We start from the raw sequence: 15,331 nt of genomic DNA, 5'->3' as shown, positions 1-15,331 counted from the left end.
CTTGTCTGGATGAATGCTAGAGACTTAGGGTGATATTCAACTAAGTTCTACTCAACATAGGCCCATTGAAATTAATGGACCTAACTTGGTCATGTTCATTAATTTCAGTGGGTCTCTGCTGAGTAACACTTAGTTGGACTGTACATGTCTATCATTCCACCTCTTCTGCCTCCACCCACTGCTGACATGAGGCCTCTTGGAGGATGTCCTTGAGGGAGTGTAACCCTTGGACCAAATATATACATTTATCCAGTCAACACATCTTCCACTCTACTTGCAAACAGCTTTGCACTGTTCTGCAAAAGGGGAGGGCACACAGCAGTGAGCAACGTGTTTGTGAAACATGCCCCCTCCTTCAGCTCTAGTGTGAATAGCAAAAATACAGAAAGCATCACATGTAACCTGCTGGGAGCCTTCCCTTGGGGGTAGCCTGCGGCTAATTGAACCAGCTGTGTGCAAGGCAGTGGGGAGTGTAGTGGTGATGCATCCCGCCTTGAAAGCGTTTTTGAGTTGGAGTACAGAATGAGAAATTTATAGAGGAAAGCAGCAATTAGAGGGCTGCCAATTAGGTGATGAAATTATGTGCAACATACTTGCAAACTGGATGTAGTTTTACAGCCAGCTTGTCTGAAAGAAAGTACAGCTAATGGATCCTTGCTAAACCTAGATGGAAACGGGGGCAGGTGGAACCTCATCAAAAATTATGAGGGAAAGGGGAGATATTGGCTTCTGTAGTATGTTTAAATAGCCATATATCCTGGCCAGGTTCTCCATCCTGGAGTGCCAGTCTGGAAATGTAAGTGTTAATCTTATTCTGGTTAATAAGGTAGCAAAGGAGAAAAAAGACATCCCAGGGTAAAATGGTGAGGAATAGGTGGTGGAGGAGGAAACACACTGGTCCAGCAATAGTATTGCTTACTGTTGTCCAGAAAATAGAATGCTGGCCTCAGATTTAAGTATCTCCCATTGCCAAAAAAGCAATTTGTTACACCTACTGTGGGTTAAGGATTGGGGAAACATTCAATTCAGTTCACGTTTGAAGGCAAACCTACCTAATTTGCACTTTTCACAACAATAAGCAAATGGAAACACAGCCATTCTTTAAAATTCACACCTCTCTGAATTTTGCAATGCCATTCTCCAGTGAAGTAATAGGGGCAAGAATTCATTTACTAGAGTCAAGTGTGCATAAAAAATTCATATATCAGGAAAACAAAACAAAGAAGTGTATTTTAGGAGAAATTAGCACTAAGATACAGCTGAATTTTCATGAGGACTTTGGAAAACTAACATGGAAATGTGGAGAACTGAACTCAGGGAAGGCAGGATGGTTTTATATATTTTTTATTTTATTTTTTACGTATTTCACAGCGGCCTTGTATATCCTGACCATGGCATGAATCATCTTTCAACTTACAGAGTGTCTCTCAGTTGGTGAACAATACAGTCTGCTCACCCTGAGGCAAAACTTGCAACCAATTTTACTCAAACCAGTGACTCCAGATTCCTAGATTCATAGCAAGCCGGTTTTCACTGACCTAAAGTCTGATGCAGGTTATGCGAGTCTATGATTGCCCTGACAACAGGCCATCTTTATACTGTAGCAGTGTGTGGCTTTAGAAATAAAAACAAAGATCCACATGCAGTGGGGCTCATGATCAAGGTCATGCCTGAGTCACAATGAGGTGTGGAGGTTTCCCACATGTGTGGAAACCCTTTCTCTCTCCCCACCCACAAATTTACCACCAGCTAGGCAAGGATTACAAGCAATATGCTTTTGGAGATTGGTCAGTAGTTGAGCTCACTGCATGGGAGCCAGTGTGGTGTAGTGGTTAAGAGCAGTAGTCTCGTAATCTGGTGAACCGGGTTCGCGTCCCCGCTCCTCCACATGCAGCTGCTGGGTGACCTTGGGCTAGTCACACTTCTTTGAAGTCTCTCAGCCCCACTCACCTCACAGAGTGTTTGTTGTGGGGGAGGAAGGGAAAGGAGAATGTTAGCCACTTTGAGACTCCTTTGGGTAGTGATAAAGCGGGATATCAAATCCAAACTCTTCTTCTGAAGATGATTTTTTTCCTCCATTTTGAGGATAAGGAGGGAAAGTCTCCTCTTGACACCACCAGGATGTCAGACATAGATGTGAAATGGGATCTCAGGAAAGGCAGACTTTGGGCTTTCAAATTTCAGTGACAGCCCTTCCTCCTGCCACCTCTTGCCTTCCGTTCTACATCATCATTGCAGTACCCCCTGCAGGGCCCTCTCGGCCTGGCACCCAGTGTGGGCGAACCGGAATCAGTTTTCCTCTGGTACCGCAGTGTGAGAAACTGTGACATATAAGTGAGTCATATAAGAGTGTAGGAGTTGCCTCAGGCAGTTTGTAGGTTTCTGCTTGGGTGAGCTATCTGAGGAAGCAAAATGTATTGCTAAGGTTAGCAGCATATCACGTGTGGAGGGAAGTGGTGTTGGCACAGCCCTAAGTCCCCACTGAGGTTTTCCTAAAGCAACGTCTTCCAAGTTTAATCTGGATGTTCCTGTTCAGGCACATTTGTGGGATTTCAAGAGAAGCAAAACTAGTATAATTGTTAATATGTTTTTAAAAGCCACAGCCCACCACTTTATCAATAACTTGAGTGTGTTTATTACACTTATATTACATCTTTCCTCCAAGGAGCTCAAGGCAGTGTATATGGTTCTCCTCCCCACAGCATTGCCACACAAAAAACCTTTGAGGTAGGTTAAGCTGAATGATAGTAAATGTTCCAAAGTCACCCAGCAAGCTCTGCAGTTGAGCAGGGTTTCATACTTGGGTCTCCCTAGCAACTAGCCGCTATCCTGCAGCGGCTTCTCAAAGTGGCTTACAACTCCCCCCCCCACACACACACGTTAAGAGAACTGCAGAATATCTCAAGTGTTGGAGTGGCTTGCACACAGACTCACCACAAGTTCATAGCACCTTGCTTAACAAAGTCTCCTGAATACAATATCTTGATCTTATACCAATGTAACATGACTATCCAGCACACCTGTCTGGAGGTGGGTGGAAGAGAAGAAAGTAGTGAGCATGAAGTGTATGGGAGGGGTGCTTGTCAGCTTGACTCCCCCTTTCATAATCTATTAAGATTGGCCCTCTCGGCTGGACTTCATTATAGTAGCCGAGTACCTCATTTAATCCGCTAATTAAAGTCTTTAGTGGAGCTGAATTTTCATATTGAAATGTAATTGGATAAATAATAGACTTAAATAAGCAAGTCTCTGAGGGGAAAACTGTGTGTGTGCGCGTGCGCACACGCACATGTGTGTGTTGGGTTGTTTTTTTTGTTTTTTACAAAAATACTTTCTCCTATTCTGTTATGTTTTCCAATCCTTTGGTCATGTAAAGCCAATGAGCGTTCCAAAATTCTCAGAGTTCTTGAATTCACTACAGTTACAGATTATGTGGTTACTAGGGACTGTGCCCCTGCTTGTTTTGCTTGCCAACGCCTCTGCTATTCCCCCTAGAGCTTCCCCTTCCAACCACGTGCAACTATGCTCATTTTTCACTTTCCCTCACCGATTTGTTGTTGTTGTTGTCTTCTTTAGAGTGCCACCCTCCTTAATTTTTAGCCACCACTCATTTATCACAGTTGTATTCTGGCTTTTGTCCAGGAACTCAGTGCAGTGTACATCAGGGTCTTTTCATTTCTCTCACTACCAGCAATGAAGGAGTTATTGCTCAATGCTACCCACTGAAAATTATGGGGGAGTAGGTGGGAATTTGAGGCCGAGCTCAACACACATTCCACTGCATCACACTGACTCATCACCCACCCATTGATCCTTTTTTAAATGCAAGCTCTTCCACTTCTGGCGTAGCCATCCTAGCCGCAGCAAGGACATACAGACACCTTCCCATCTGCCCATCTCTCTGCAAGCACAGCAGGGAAGACCTGCATTCATGGATGGTTCTCCCCCAGCCCTTCTTTCCTCTCACTGTAAATTCACATGACACCCCCCCCATTTGAAGTACGTATATATTCCTTTTAAAAAATAAAATTGAAAACCTTGGTTCCTGCAGTGTTTGAATGTCTCTTCTCCATCTATACTGTATTCCCACCCCCAATACCTATCAGAAAAGCTCTTGTTAGCATCCTTCCCCCCATTCTTTTATTGTGCTGACTCTTGAAAACAAATATAACCCCCCTTCCTCAGTATTTAAAGAACACTGAATCAATTGAACACACCAGTCTTTCTGTTTTCTGCTACAGCTGCCATGGAGGTTCTCCTGTGTCTTATTTCACTTAAAGGACAAGAATTGAACTAAGTGAGAGCTCCTGTGGATTATTCCTCAAGAGGGATGAGCTGCATTAGCAATTTAGCACAACCATAACTGGACCATCTTGCAATGACAGAGTATTTGCTTTGCATGCAAAAGGTCCTCTGTTCGGTTCCCTGCAAATCCAAGCAGTGCTAGGAGAGTCCCCTACTTGAAACCATGGAGAGCTGCTGCCCAGTGTTGGTGTAGTACTGAGCTAGAGAGATGGGTCATTGGTCTGGCTTGGTATAAGGCAGTTTTCTATGTTCCTATTTTCTCAGTCTTTTTTTTTTCTTTTTTTTTGCAGGGTGGTGGTGGTGTTAAAAATTAAAATGTTCCTTATAGCAAAATGCAGATGCACTCCTTCCCACTGTTACCACCTGGGACTCTGGGAGTGCAGCCAGATCTGGGAATGCTTACACAGAGAGAGAGAGAGAGAGAGAGAGAGAGAGAGAGAGAGAATCTGTAGACCTGCTCAGAGGAGCAGGGACATCTGGCATCGCCTGCTCACCAGTCCCTCAATATGAGCTCCACCCAATCTGCTACCATCACCTCTGTTCATGTGCCATCAACCCGGGGCATCAACCTGCCCATTATAGTTCTGGGGCATCAGCTTGCACATTATATTAGAATAAGATAAAAGGGAAGTGAAAAGGTGGAAGATCAGGATACTTCAATGAATGTGACTGTTTAGGGAAGTTTTTAATGTTTGAAGTTTTATTCTGTTTTTAATGTTCTGTTGGGAGCTGCCCAGAATGGCTGGGGAAACCCAGCCAGATGGGTGGGGTATTATTATTATTATTATTATTATTATTATTATTATTACAGTCATACCTTGGGTTATAGACGCTTTGGGTTGCGTGATTTCAGGTTGTGCACTGCGTCGAACCCGGAAGTACTGGAATGGGTTACTTCCGGGTTTTGGCGCTTGCGCATGCACAGAAGCGCTAAATCGCCCTTTGCACATGTGCAGAAGCACCAAATTGTGACCCGCACATATGAGGGAAGCACATTCGCAACCCAAGCATCCACTGTACTACTGTTGCACTAAAGGCAGGTCACAAATTCTAATTCTCCCGTATGTTCATACTGAGCCATGCCATCCAGAAGATACTCCCACTGGAGTCAGTAGGACTCAACATGCTTAAATAGTTTTAGAGGTTTGGTGCAAGATAGTTTCAGTGTAAGAAGATTGGGAGGATCAAAACTCAGTGGTAGAAAACATGTTTTGTATGCCGAGGGTTCCAAGTTGGATCCCTGGCATTGCCAGGTAGGACCAGGAAAGACTTTGGTCTGAAACACAGGAGCATAAGAAGACCTGGCTGGATTAGGCCAGTGGCTCTTCTAGTTCAGCTTCCTGTTTTCACAGTGGTGATTCAGATGCTGGTGGGAAACCAGCAAGCAGGATAACAGCACTCTCCTCTCCTGTAGTTTTCAGAAACTAGTATTTGGAAGTATACTGTCTCCTTCACAGACTGTCAGTAGTGCTTCAAAGTACTGAGCTAAAGCTGCTCCCTATTTTCCTATCCTTAAGGGGGTCTGTGGATTGTTCTGTCTGTCTCAATGCAGGGTTGGCTGGCAAATATCAATGAAGAATAGGAATGCAGATATCACTGTATAGCATGAAAAGACACTCCTGCCCAGCCCTCTTCTCATGCAGCTGGAAATACGGTGGCTGTTTAGCAACCTGTGGGTCTGGAGCTAGGGCTGAGTCACTGAATGAGGTGCTGCAGTGTACAGAAAGTGAACACACTGGCCGCACTGCTATGTGTCCAGCAGGACAGTAGTGCATTCAGCACCATGGACAGGGCAGGGAGACTATAGTGGGCCTCTGTGATCCACACCCAAGCCCTGCTCTCTGCAGGTTAAGTCAGCAGATTAATGCCCAAATACTTGCAGATGTATTGTGCTGCAGATATTCGACTAGCCTTCTTGCTGTATCAGATGATTTCATCATCTAGTTTTCAAAAGAAGTAGGTCAGAACAAATTGTTTTCTGAGTGCTACATATTCCGCACACACCCACACACACACACACACACCCACCCACCCTTGTTGGCTCTCTGCCAAAACAGCTTTATGAGTTCGCCGACCTTTGTAATGGATGTTTGCCGAATATTCAAGGGATGTTTATTTTTTAATGTACTTCTCTCCCCACACTCGCCCCTTTCTGTCGCTCCGCCTCCAGACTGACTGCTATTGACCCCTCTTAACGACTTTAAAGCTTAATGGAGTGAAGACTAAAAGGGGGGCAACATTTCACGTTGCCAGTTGACATTTTGCTTAAGCCATCTGGAGTTCGCTTTTGCTAAACTTTTCTTCAATGCTTTCCCCTTCATTGTGCTTAATTTGCATACCAGTTACTGGAAACCACAGGAGGGGAGATTGCCCTTGTGCTTGTGGCCTGTTTGTGCGTTTCCCACAGGCATCTGGTGGGTCACTGTGAGAACAGGATGCTGGACTAGAGGGGTCATTGACCTCATCCATCAGACTTTTTTTTATGTACTTACATTAATATTGCCTACAAGTCACACACCCCTGATCTGCCAACCCCACAGTGCAATCTAATGCTTGCTTACTTTCCTTTCTGTTACTTGAGGCTGTCAGTAGTTGTTTCAGCTCAAATCCACCTACTGTTGATGCTGTGAGCCTGCACTTACCCACCCCTTCTGCTGGGTGGAAGAGCATTTTTGAAAGGTTGCAGGCACTCCTAAAATGGTTTGGAAACCTGTCAAGGGTTCCTAAATGAGAAGATAAGTCATGGCAGGCAAACCTTTTTCCTAAAACAAAGCATGTGCCCTCCATTGCCTCTTGCAAGTATGCAGTTGTTGTGGGGCGCTGATGTGTTTCAGTTCATGGGAGTCAGCAATCCCAACAAGACTGGCAGGTGTCCTACAATAAGGTTACCAGATGTCCCTGTTTCCCGGGGACATTTCCCGGATTTACAGCTTTCTCAGCATTCACATGTACATAGCAAACAATAAGTGTCCCTGGGTTCACTGAAAAAAATCTGGTAACCTTATCCTACAAGGGGCTCCATTATACTCTGCAGTGTGCATAGCTTTCATCAGTTGACTCCAGATCATCCTATCCATACACCCAGAACTGTCATTGGAGTCCTACCCTTAGCTTTCCTCACCAACAGGGGCAAGTGGGGATAGGGCATTCAAATGTTTGCCCCCTCCCACATTTATGGAGCTCTGACCCTAGGGAGGGCCTTTCCAATGGCAGACTGAGTGCTGTTTATTTCCCCAGACTTTTCCTTCTTAACCATTATGCTTCCCCCCCTCCTCTGCAATAACTCTATGAAGGGTTTTATTTTGTTCCTTGTATATTTTGTTGTTCAGTGTTTTTAATGAGCCACCCTGAGAATATTTATGGTGAAGGGTGATAAATGTTTATTTATTTAGGAAATATATAAAAATTGAACAGTCAAATACAGTCAAATAATGGTCAAGCCTCTTTAAAAGCATTGACTTTATTAAAACCAGAGCACTTAACAATAGCTTTTATACACATTGTTTACACATACAAATTAATTAAACTAGTGTTGTATACAACATTTAAAAATTGCATTGGATTATTACAAGAGTTTTGAAAATGTGTTTCTATTTTTATGCACTGGAATGGAAATTGGATAACATCAATCCTTACTTCTTCTTTTTACAAAAGAGCATTACATCATTAACTACAATCACGTTAAATAGAATTTGATCAACTTGAATGGAATTCATGTATTATGGAATGCCCTTTCCTCTGCTGGACATGAAGCAGCAACCGGTTGCTTCAGATGTCTTTTAAATCCCTCCTTTTTTATAAGCACAGGCTTTGCCTGACCAATGAGATGAGCCCTGTTTTTATTGGTTTGAATTCCCTGAATTTCTGCTTTCATTTGTTTTTCTATGTTTTTATACTACTGTTTTACTGGTTTTATGTTGTATTTTTCATATTGGACTGTGTCCACTGTAACATGAAGTAACTTGTACCTTCAGCGCAAGGATTCACACTTGCGCAACAGACCATTCCCCTCTCTTGTCCTCCTATGTGCCAATCTGTTTTGTGGGATCTCCCAACCCTCTGGAAGAGATTTGAGGGGTGTGTTGTGTGTGCACGAGGGGAAGATGGGGGTAGTTCTGTTGCACAAGCATAAATCCCTGAACTGACAGAACAAGTGTGTTGGATACCACTCAACGTTTGCTGTTTTTATGTGTTGCACGGCTTAGAGGTTTTTTTTTTATTTTAAAAACATTAAGTTGCTTATAAATGCTTTTAAACAAATAAGCAGGAGAAGAGTGTAATCCTGCAAAAAGTCTTTTGGCCAGAAGCATGTGTGCTGTTCTTCCAGAGAACAGGGAAACTCTTCTATGATCATAAGGTTGGTGGTTTGAATCCGCACAACGGGGTGAGCTCCCATTGCTCTGTCCCAGCTCCTGCCAGCCTAGCAGTTTGAAAGCATATCAACGCAAGTAGATAAATAGGTACTGATGTGGTGGGGAGGTAAATGGCATTTCCATGTGCTCTGGCTTCTGTTATGATTGTGCCAGAAGCTGTTTAGTTATACTGGCCACATGACCTGGAAAGCTGTCTGAGGACAAACACCACAACCCTTTGACTGGACTTAACCATCCAGCGGTCCTTTACCTTTACTTTTTTACCTGTTCTGTCAGAGAAGAGGGAAACTCTGGTAGGACAGCACTCAGGGAAGTCTCATCAGCAGTGTTCCATTAGTAACAGAGACTAAAAAAAGGTGTTCCAAGAGAGGCTGAGGATCCAGATACACCCTCAAAAATAACCTGAAACTAGGGGCATTCCAGAGCTCACAATTGGGAACTCCAGAGTGTATCCAATACCAGCAGTGCTTGAAGTCAGGGCTGATCAGCACTGATATCAAACCCTGCTTTAATTTTTACCTGTCCCACACCTGTAGTCACATTTGATGTGAGGTGTGGAGCAGATGTATTGGGGAAAACAGCCTCACAGACCCATTTAGTCCCAGAGCCCCCCCCCCCTTGCTGGCTTAGGAGATCATGGTGTTGTTTGGTGATTGCCAGTTGGGTAACCCTGACCACTTATCAAAGTTTCCCACAGGAGTTGGGAGGAGTTCTTCAGCATTAAGTAGCTCAGAGTTCCTGATGAATAAACAGTTAATCATTATTTTTTTAATGTCCTGCGTTTGGTTTTTAGCTATGGTGGGGCAGGGGCAGGTCAGAATCCAGCCTGTTTGAGAGCCTGTGTCCTTGACATATTATCAGCAGTGACAAAATTGAAAACAACAAATTGTTCTATTTTCACCACCTATGAAGCATGTCTCCATCTTAGTTATTTGGCAGAGAGTCCAACCTGCATCAGTGCCTTCCCAGAGACAGTTCAGCAGTGGGAAAATCTCATTGCTGTTCAGCCTGCATCAAAACAGGAGCTGGATTAATGCAAATCATGGATTATGTAATTTTCTCTGTAAGGCAGGTGTCACAAAAGATGTTTCAAATTTGCTATCAAAAACTGAAGGAGAAGGAGGAGGAGAAAACCAAGAGAAACATTTAGTTTAGTTTAGTTTTTAAAAGAAAGGGCAATGAAAGCAAGGTGGTTGATCACAGATGAAGGGGATAAAAAAAGGCCAGAGAAAGTGGAAAATGGGAATAACGTGACACAGATTAATAGCAGGAAAGTACTGGAGAAGGTATGAAAGGGAGAAACTGCTGGTGTTAATAGCAAGAGGGAGAAATGAAATTCTTTAGAAATGAAATGGTGTGTAAGCAGATAACTGGGACTGGGGGATGACTGCACACAGGCAATATTCCTGGATTCAGAATGCTATTTATCTCCCCAAGGCTTGTATATCTCTGCAGAAACACAAAAGGGTGTTTTGCCTTGGTTTTAGAAATGAGAGAATCTTTTACGCTAGGTTTGGGGTTTGTTTGTTTTTTTACAATCAATCAGTATTTAAACTTTATGAAATAAATAAAATAAATGAGATGATCCTGCAATGGTCATGCAACACAAAACACACATACACACACATACACCTTTTCTCTCTTCCATCATGATTCTGCAAAAGAGCTGACACCCTGCATCTCTTCACACTTTGATTTGACATTTAATTTAGTAAAAATGAGCCAGCCAGCTCCTCAGATCTGTTTGAGATTTTTCAGGGGGCAGGGTGTGTGTGTACAAGAAGTCATGGGGGGGGGATCTTTAAGTCAATTCAGGTGCTCAGAGGCCCAGCAGATGACATGTTCAGCCCACCAGCCATCTCCCCACCCCTCAATCCATCATATTCAGCAACACAACACATTAATCAAAAGAGTTCCCTTCCCCATCTGCCTCTTGCTTTTTCCCTTCCTCCTGTAGTTATTCTGATCAGTGTGACCACATTCGGAATACCGTGTGCAGTTCTGGTTACCTCAGTGCAGAAACGATATTGTAGGGTTGGGTAAGGTTCAGAAAAGGGCATGCATAATGAACAAGGAGCAACACTCCTATGAGCAAATATTACAGCATTTGGGACTTTTTAGTGGTGACGTGATAGGAAATTATGCATGACGCAAAGAAAGTGGAAGGAGGAATGTTTCTCTCCTTCTCTCATGACACTAACTCATGGACATCCAGGGAAACTGAATGTTGGGAGTCTCACGCAGTTAAACTATGGAACTCACTCCCACAAGGAGGCAGTGTTGACCAACTTGAATGTCTTTAAAAGAGGATTTGACGAAGTCATGGAGGATAAAGCTATCAATGGCTGCTAGCCGTGATGGCTGTGCACTGCCTCCACAGCCAGAGGTAATAGTGCTTCCAAATCCATTTGCTGGAAACCACGGGAGGAGAGAGTTTTGTTGTTCTTAGATCCTGCATGTGGGTTTCCCAGAGACGGCTGTTGGCCACTGTGAGAATAGGAGACTGGACTAGATGGACCATTGGCTTCATCCAGCAGGGTCTTATGTTCTTGCGATTGCAGGAACCCTTTGAGAAATCACAGCTCTGATGGTTCTGCAAGCCTGTCCTAGTAAGGGTGTTCACATGTTACGTTCTGTGTATATACAATAGGTGTACACAGCTGAACTGTCGAAATCAAGAAGTGTACACTCATACAACCCTTTTACTTGGATATGCTTGTGTACAAGCTGCTAACGAGGCATGAGGGCTGGGGGGACCTCTCTGTTAGATTTGAAAAGTTCAGGTTTGACAGACGCTTGCAGTTCAATGTTGACTACGAGCTTGGACAGCGCCAGTGGCATCACTGTTGCTTAGCCTCATCAGTGTGTGAAACTGTGCAGGATACCAAGCTCTTCCATGTTAGGTGAGCAGAGCAGGGAGACTGGAAGAGACACAGAATTTACCCTGAGCAATCAAGACTGGATGAGGGAGGGTTAGGTGGGAGCATTGGGAGTGTTTTACAAAAAGTGTTTCTGAAGACGAGGGATGTAAAAAGGCAGCCGTTTCCATTCCTACCTGTATTTCATAATGGCTGGGGCTGTTTCCACTCTGCTGCCATTCTCTTTCCACAGGAAGACACTTTATCTGGCTTACTGTTCACTATGGCAAATTTTAATGTAATTAATAACTTAAAGGCACCTGCATGGGAGTCAGTTCCTGGGGCTCAGGTTCCTTCACACACACCCAATAAAATATTTGAGGGGGCCAGCCTCACCCCAGTTGATGAGCATTGTCATTCAAATGGTGTGTGCTGTGTCATGTGATCAATTATTTGGGACAGGGCTTACCTCACCTCCCCCAAAATATTTTATTCAAGTTGGCACCCCTGGGCACTTGGTAAAGGGAATTGCCTTGATTAGCCAGTTCACACAATCATAATTTTTAAGGTGGAAAAGTCACCACAAGAGAAACCCACCAGCACCACAGTTCCCTGTAATGACATGATAAAAGTTACTCAATGGAAAAACTGGGACAGAGGAAGCATAGGTGGATTGCACTTCCTCACCATTACTTCTGTGCTGCTTATTTTCATGCTCAAAATGGCTCTGAGCTTTGGAAAATTTTCTTAGCAAAGTGACTTTTCACATTGTTCATACAGCCATGTTCACAAAATGAAATAAATATTCAGTTCCCCTGCAGGGAGTACAAAAACGCTGCCTAGGAAATGTTTCCTCCCTCTCTAATTAAACATCCAAATACATTTGAGGTGATGACAATAGTGGCTTAAAGTGGGCCAGTTAGGAAGGCAGATAGAATGAGATGAACTCTGAAAATAGATCCAAATGTATTTTTAGCAATTAATCTGGCAAAATACCACTTAAACGATTTGGCCCAGTTTTATAGGTGTTCTGGTCCTAGCCATTCTCTCTCTCTCTCTCTCTCTCTCTCTCTCTCTCTCTCTCTCTCTCTCTCTTTTTTGTGTGTGTGTGTGTGTGTGTGTGTGTGTGTTGGGCTGAGGATTAGCAAGCAGCTCGTTCAGATGTTGGCATTTCTCTTTTTGCTGCTATCTCACCCCCACCCCTATTCTGTATCTAAAAGAAAAACTTACAGGAGAGATTGGGAAACAGCCTGTACATGATTGCAGGTAACTTCCCCTTCATCCTACACTTTGAGCTGCATTGTTTCAGAGAAATTTGAGCCACTTCCCCCCAAAAAAACCCCTTTAGATCTAAAAACATGCTTTTTATACCAAGGGGTGGCAAGCCAGCATCCCAGAGGCTGCCAATACCACGTCACTCTTGGCTTTTCTCAGCTCCCAAAGTTGCCTTCCACATCAGATTGGAAACATGAGGTTCTGCAATACTTCTAAATTGCCAGACTCATTTCCCAGGAAGGGGAGCAATGAGGCCAGAAGGGGGCAACAAGGTCATGGAACTGCACATTCTTCTATAGAAGTGTATCGCTGCCACTGGAAAATTAGAAGTGTCCCCCAAATTATTATTTAAACAAGGAAAACAAGCCAGAGTTCCCTAGTTTAATCACAAGTGGTGGTGTTCCTTGTTGTGTTTAAAAAAGAACGTTCCTAGCTTTGCAAGAATAATATCCAGGGATTGTAAAAAGAAGTTGCACCCAGGTCTCCTTTTCCCCTCCCCACTTCTCTTCCTGTCTCTTTCTTTTTGTGTTTTTTTCAGAAATCGACCAGGGGACTTGTGGAGATCCAGGAGTGCCAGCCTACGGCAAGAGACAAGGGTCAACCTTTCGCCACGGGGACTCGTTGACGTTTGAATGCCAGCCTGCATTTGAACTGAAAGGACAGAAAACAATCACTTGTCAAAAGAGTAGCCAATGGTCCTCTCAGAAACCAATCTGTGTTTGTAAGTCAGAGAGAAGGAATGCAGCCTTGAGCCATTTGTGAGGGATGGCAAAGGAGCTGTCGACATTGCACATTTTGGAACTGGGTTATTATGTGGGATATTGGGAAATTGAGGTTTTGGTTCTTTGTTTAATGCAATAACTCTGGAAACATTTTTGAGCAGGTTGAGGGAGCGAGTGAACCTGCAGGCTGCATCTTGAACAAGTAGGTCAACTGGGGGGGGGAGGCAGGGGGCAGGGAATGCTTCAAAGTCTCAGCAGTTTAGATTCTCAGCAGCCCATGCATAGATTGTCTGTGGGGGTGTCAAAACCTCAAAGTTCAGCAATGACACAGACATGGAGGCTGAGTGGGTCTGGGGAGGAGGTGGACCCAAGCCTACCAGACTGAGCCACCTTGATAATAAGAAACAATGCTACTATGTGGAGGGGCCATTTCATACAACATGTAATCCTTGCCATGTCGTAAAACCATCAACCCCATTTGCTCCTGAGACAATCAGGTGTCCTGGTCTGAGTCTGAATCACACCTGAGAGCCTGGTTGAATGTTGCATTCATGTCAACAGAGGCCGCTTGTTGAAAACAGATAAGATTGAACAACAGTCTACTTGCCCTTAATATGAGTTGGAATCTCTCAGACACTGAAACTCCTGAGGAAAGTGATTGAGAGTCATTGGGAATGCTGATTCCTTCCTTATTCCAACCCACCCCATGCCTGCTTCCTTCCTCTTTCTCCACCACTGCCCCCAGTCTGTCCTTGCCCAAGGCTTGGCATGGGGACCATATTGGAGGTCATCTCCTTGGATGGATCATACCCACTGCATGTATGAGCTTGCAGGCTTCCCATAGGTATTTGGCTGTCCACTGTGAGAACAGCATGCTGAACTAGACTGGCCGCCTTTGGCTTGATCCATGCAGCTGGGCTCTTCTTGCATTCTTATGTCCACCTAGCTTCCTTCCTCCATTCTTCCTCCCAGAGTGATAGAAGACGCAACTGGCATCCTGATGTGATGGCAGCTACTTACACCCTGGATTTGGGGCATTGCTCTCCCCATCTTTGGCCATTCACATTTTGTGCTGGGTGTCTGTGATAGGAAGTGTGATCCCAAGCAGAAGTAGGCTCCACGACACCAAGATCCTTGCTGTATTTCATAGCAAGAATTTCATAGAATTGTAGAGCTGGAAGGAACCACATGGGTCATTAGCCCAACTGCATGGTCACAAGGCCAGGCAGCCCCATTCCATCCAAAGAGCTGCCTGGCCCCTAAGGTAAGCATTTGACCATGGAGTGGGGGAAGTGCAATAGACTGGCATTGAGGCTGTGTGAGAGTAGAATTAGGTCAGACAGAGCACTTGTAGTGGGCTTTACTTTCCATCTTGATTCTCCTTTTAGGGGCTGAGTCCTTTTAGGGGCTGAGTCACCTAACGTAAGGCCTGCCTTGGTTTCTTGTGAAATGCTTAGCTGAAATTTCTGAGCTTCCCCTCAAAAAATAGCCATAGGCAAAGTACTTTTATTTATGCAGCTTAATTTGGGGACATACACAGCATATCACTGATGCTCACAATTATTGATTGTCAAACATTATAGAGAACAGAGCATTATATTGGGGAGGGGAGGCTGAATCTATTAATATGTTGCATATAAAACTGCTCTGGAAACTTTCTGTTAGCATTTGGGGCTGTCTTCCTTCTGGGACACGTGGGCATGTTTCCATACCAGAAAAACTGGTGGGCACCACACAAATGTGCACACCCCACAACCAAATAAGTCTTACCACCTATTCAATTGGCTTGAATTGTATG

General features: G+C 44.1%; 1 protein-coding gene across 9 annotated transcripts in view; it reads left to right on the top strand.

Moving 5' to 3' along the window:
- Nucleotides 1-15,331, top strand: part of CSMD2 (CUB and Sushi multiple domains 2) — a 474,291-nt gene that overhangs the window by 285,248 nt on the left and 173,712 nt on the right. For 8 of the 9 annotated variants that reach the window (XM_083751582.1, XM_083751584.1, XM_083751585.1 and 5 more), the window contains one exon: nucleotides 13,350-13,532. The exons of the other annotated variant lie outside the window; for it this stretch is intronic. In XM_083751582.1, coding sequence (XP_083607708.1) covers nucleotides 13,350-13,532 — 183 coding nt within the window. The remainder of the gene's footprint in view (nucleotides 1-13,349; nucleotides 13,533-15,331) is intronic. 9 annotated transcript variants of the gene reach the window in all.

This window comes from Podarcis gaigeae (assembly GCF_964106915.1).
Source record: "Podarcis gaigeae genome assembly, chromosome: 8".
In the NCBI taxonomy this organism is placed as follows: Eukaryota; Metazoa; Chordata; class Lepidosauria; order Squamata; family Lacertidae; genus Podarcis; species Podarcis gaigeae.
The sequence above is the reverse complement of the archived record's forward strand: the minus strand, read 5'-3'. Positions and strand labels throughout refer to the sequence as shown.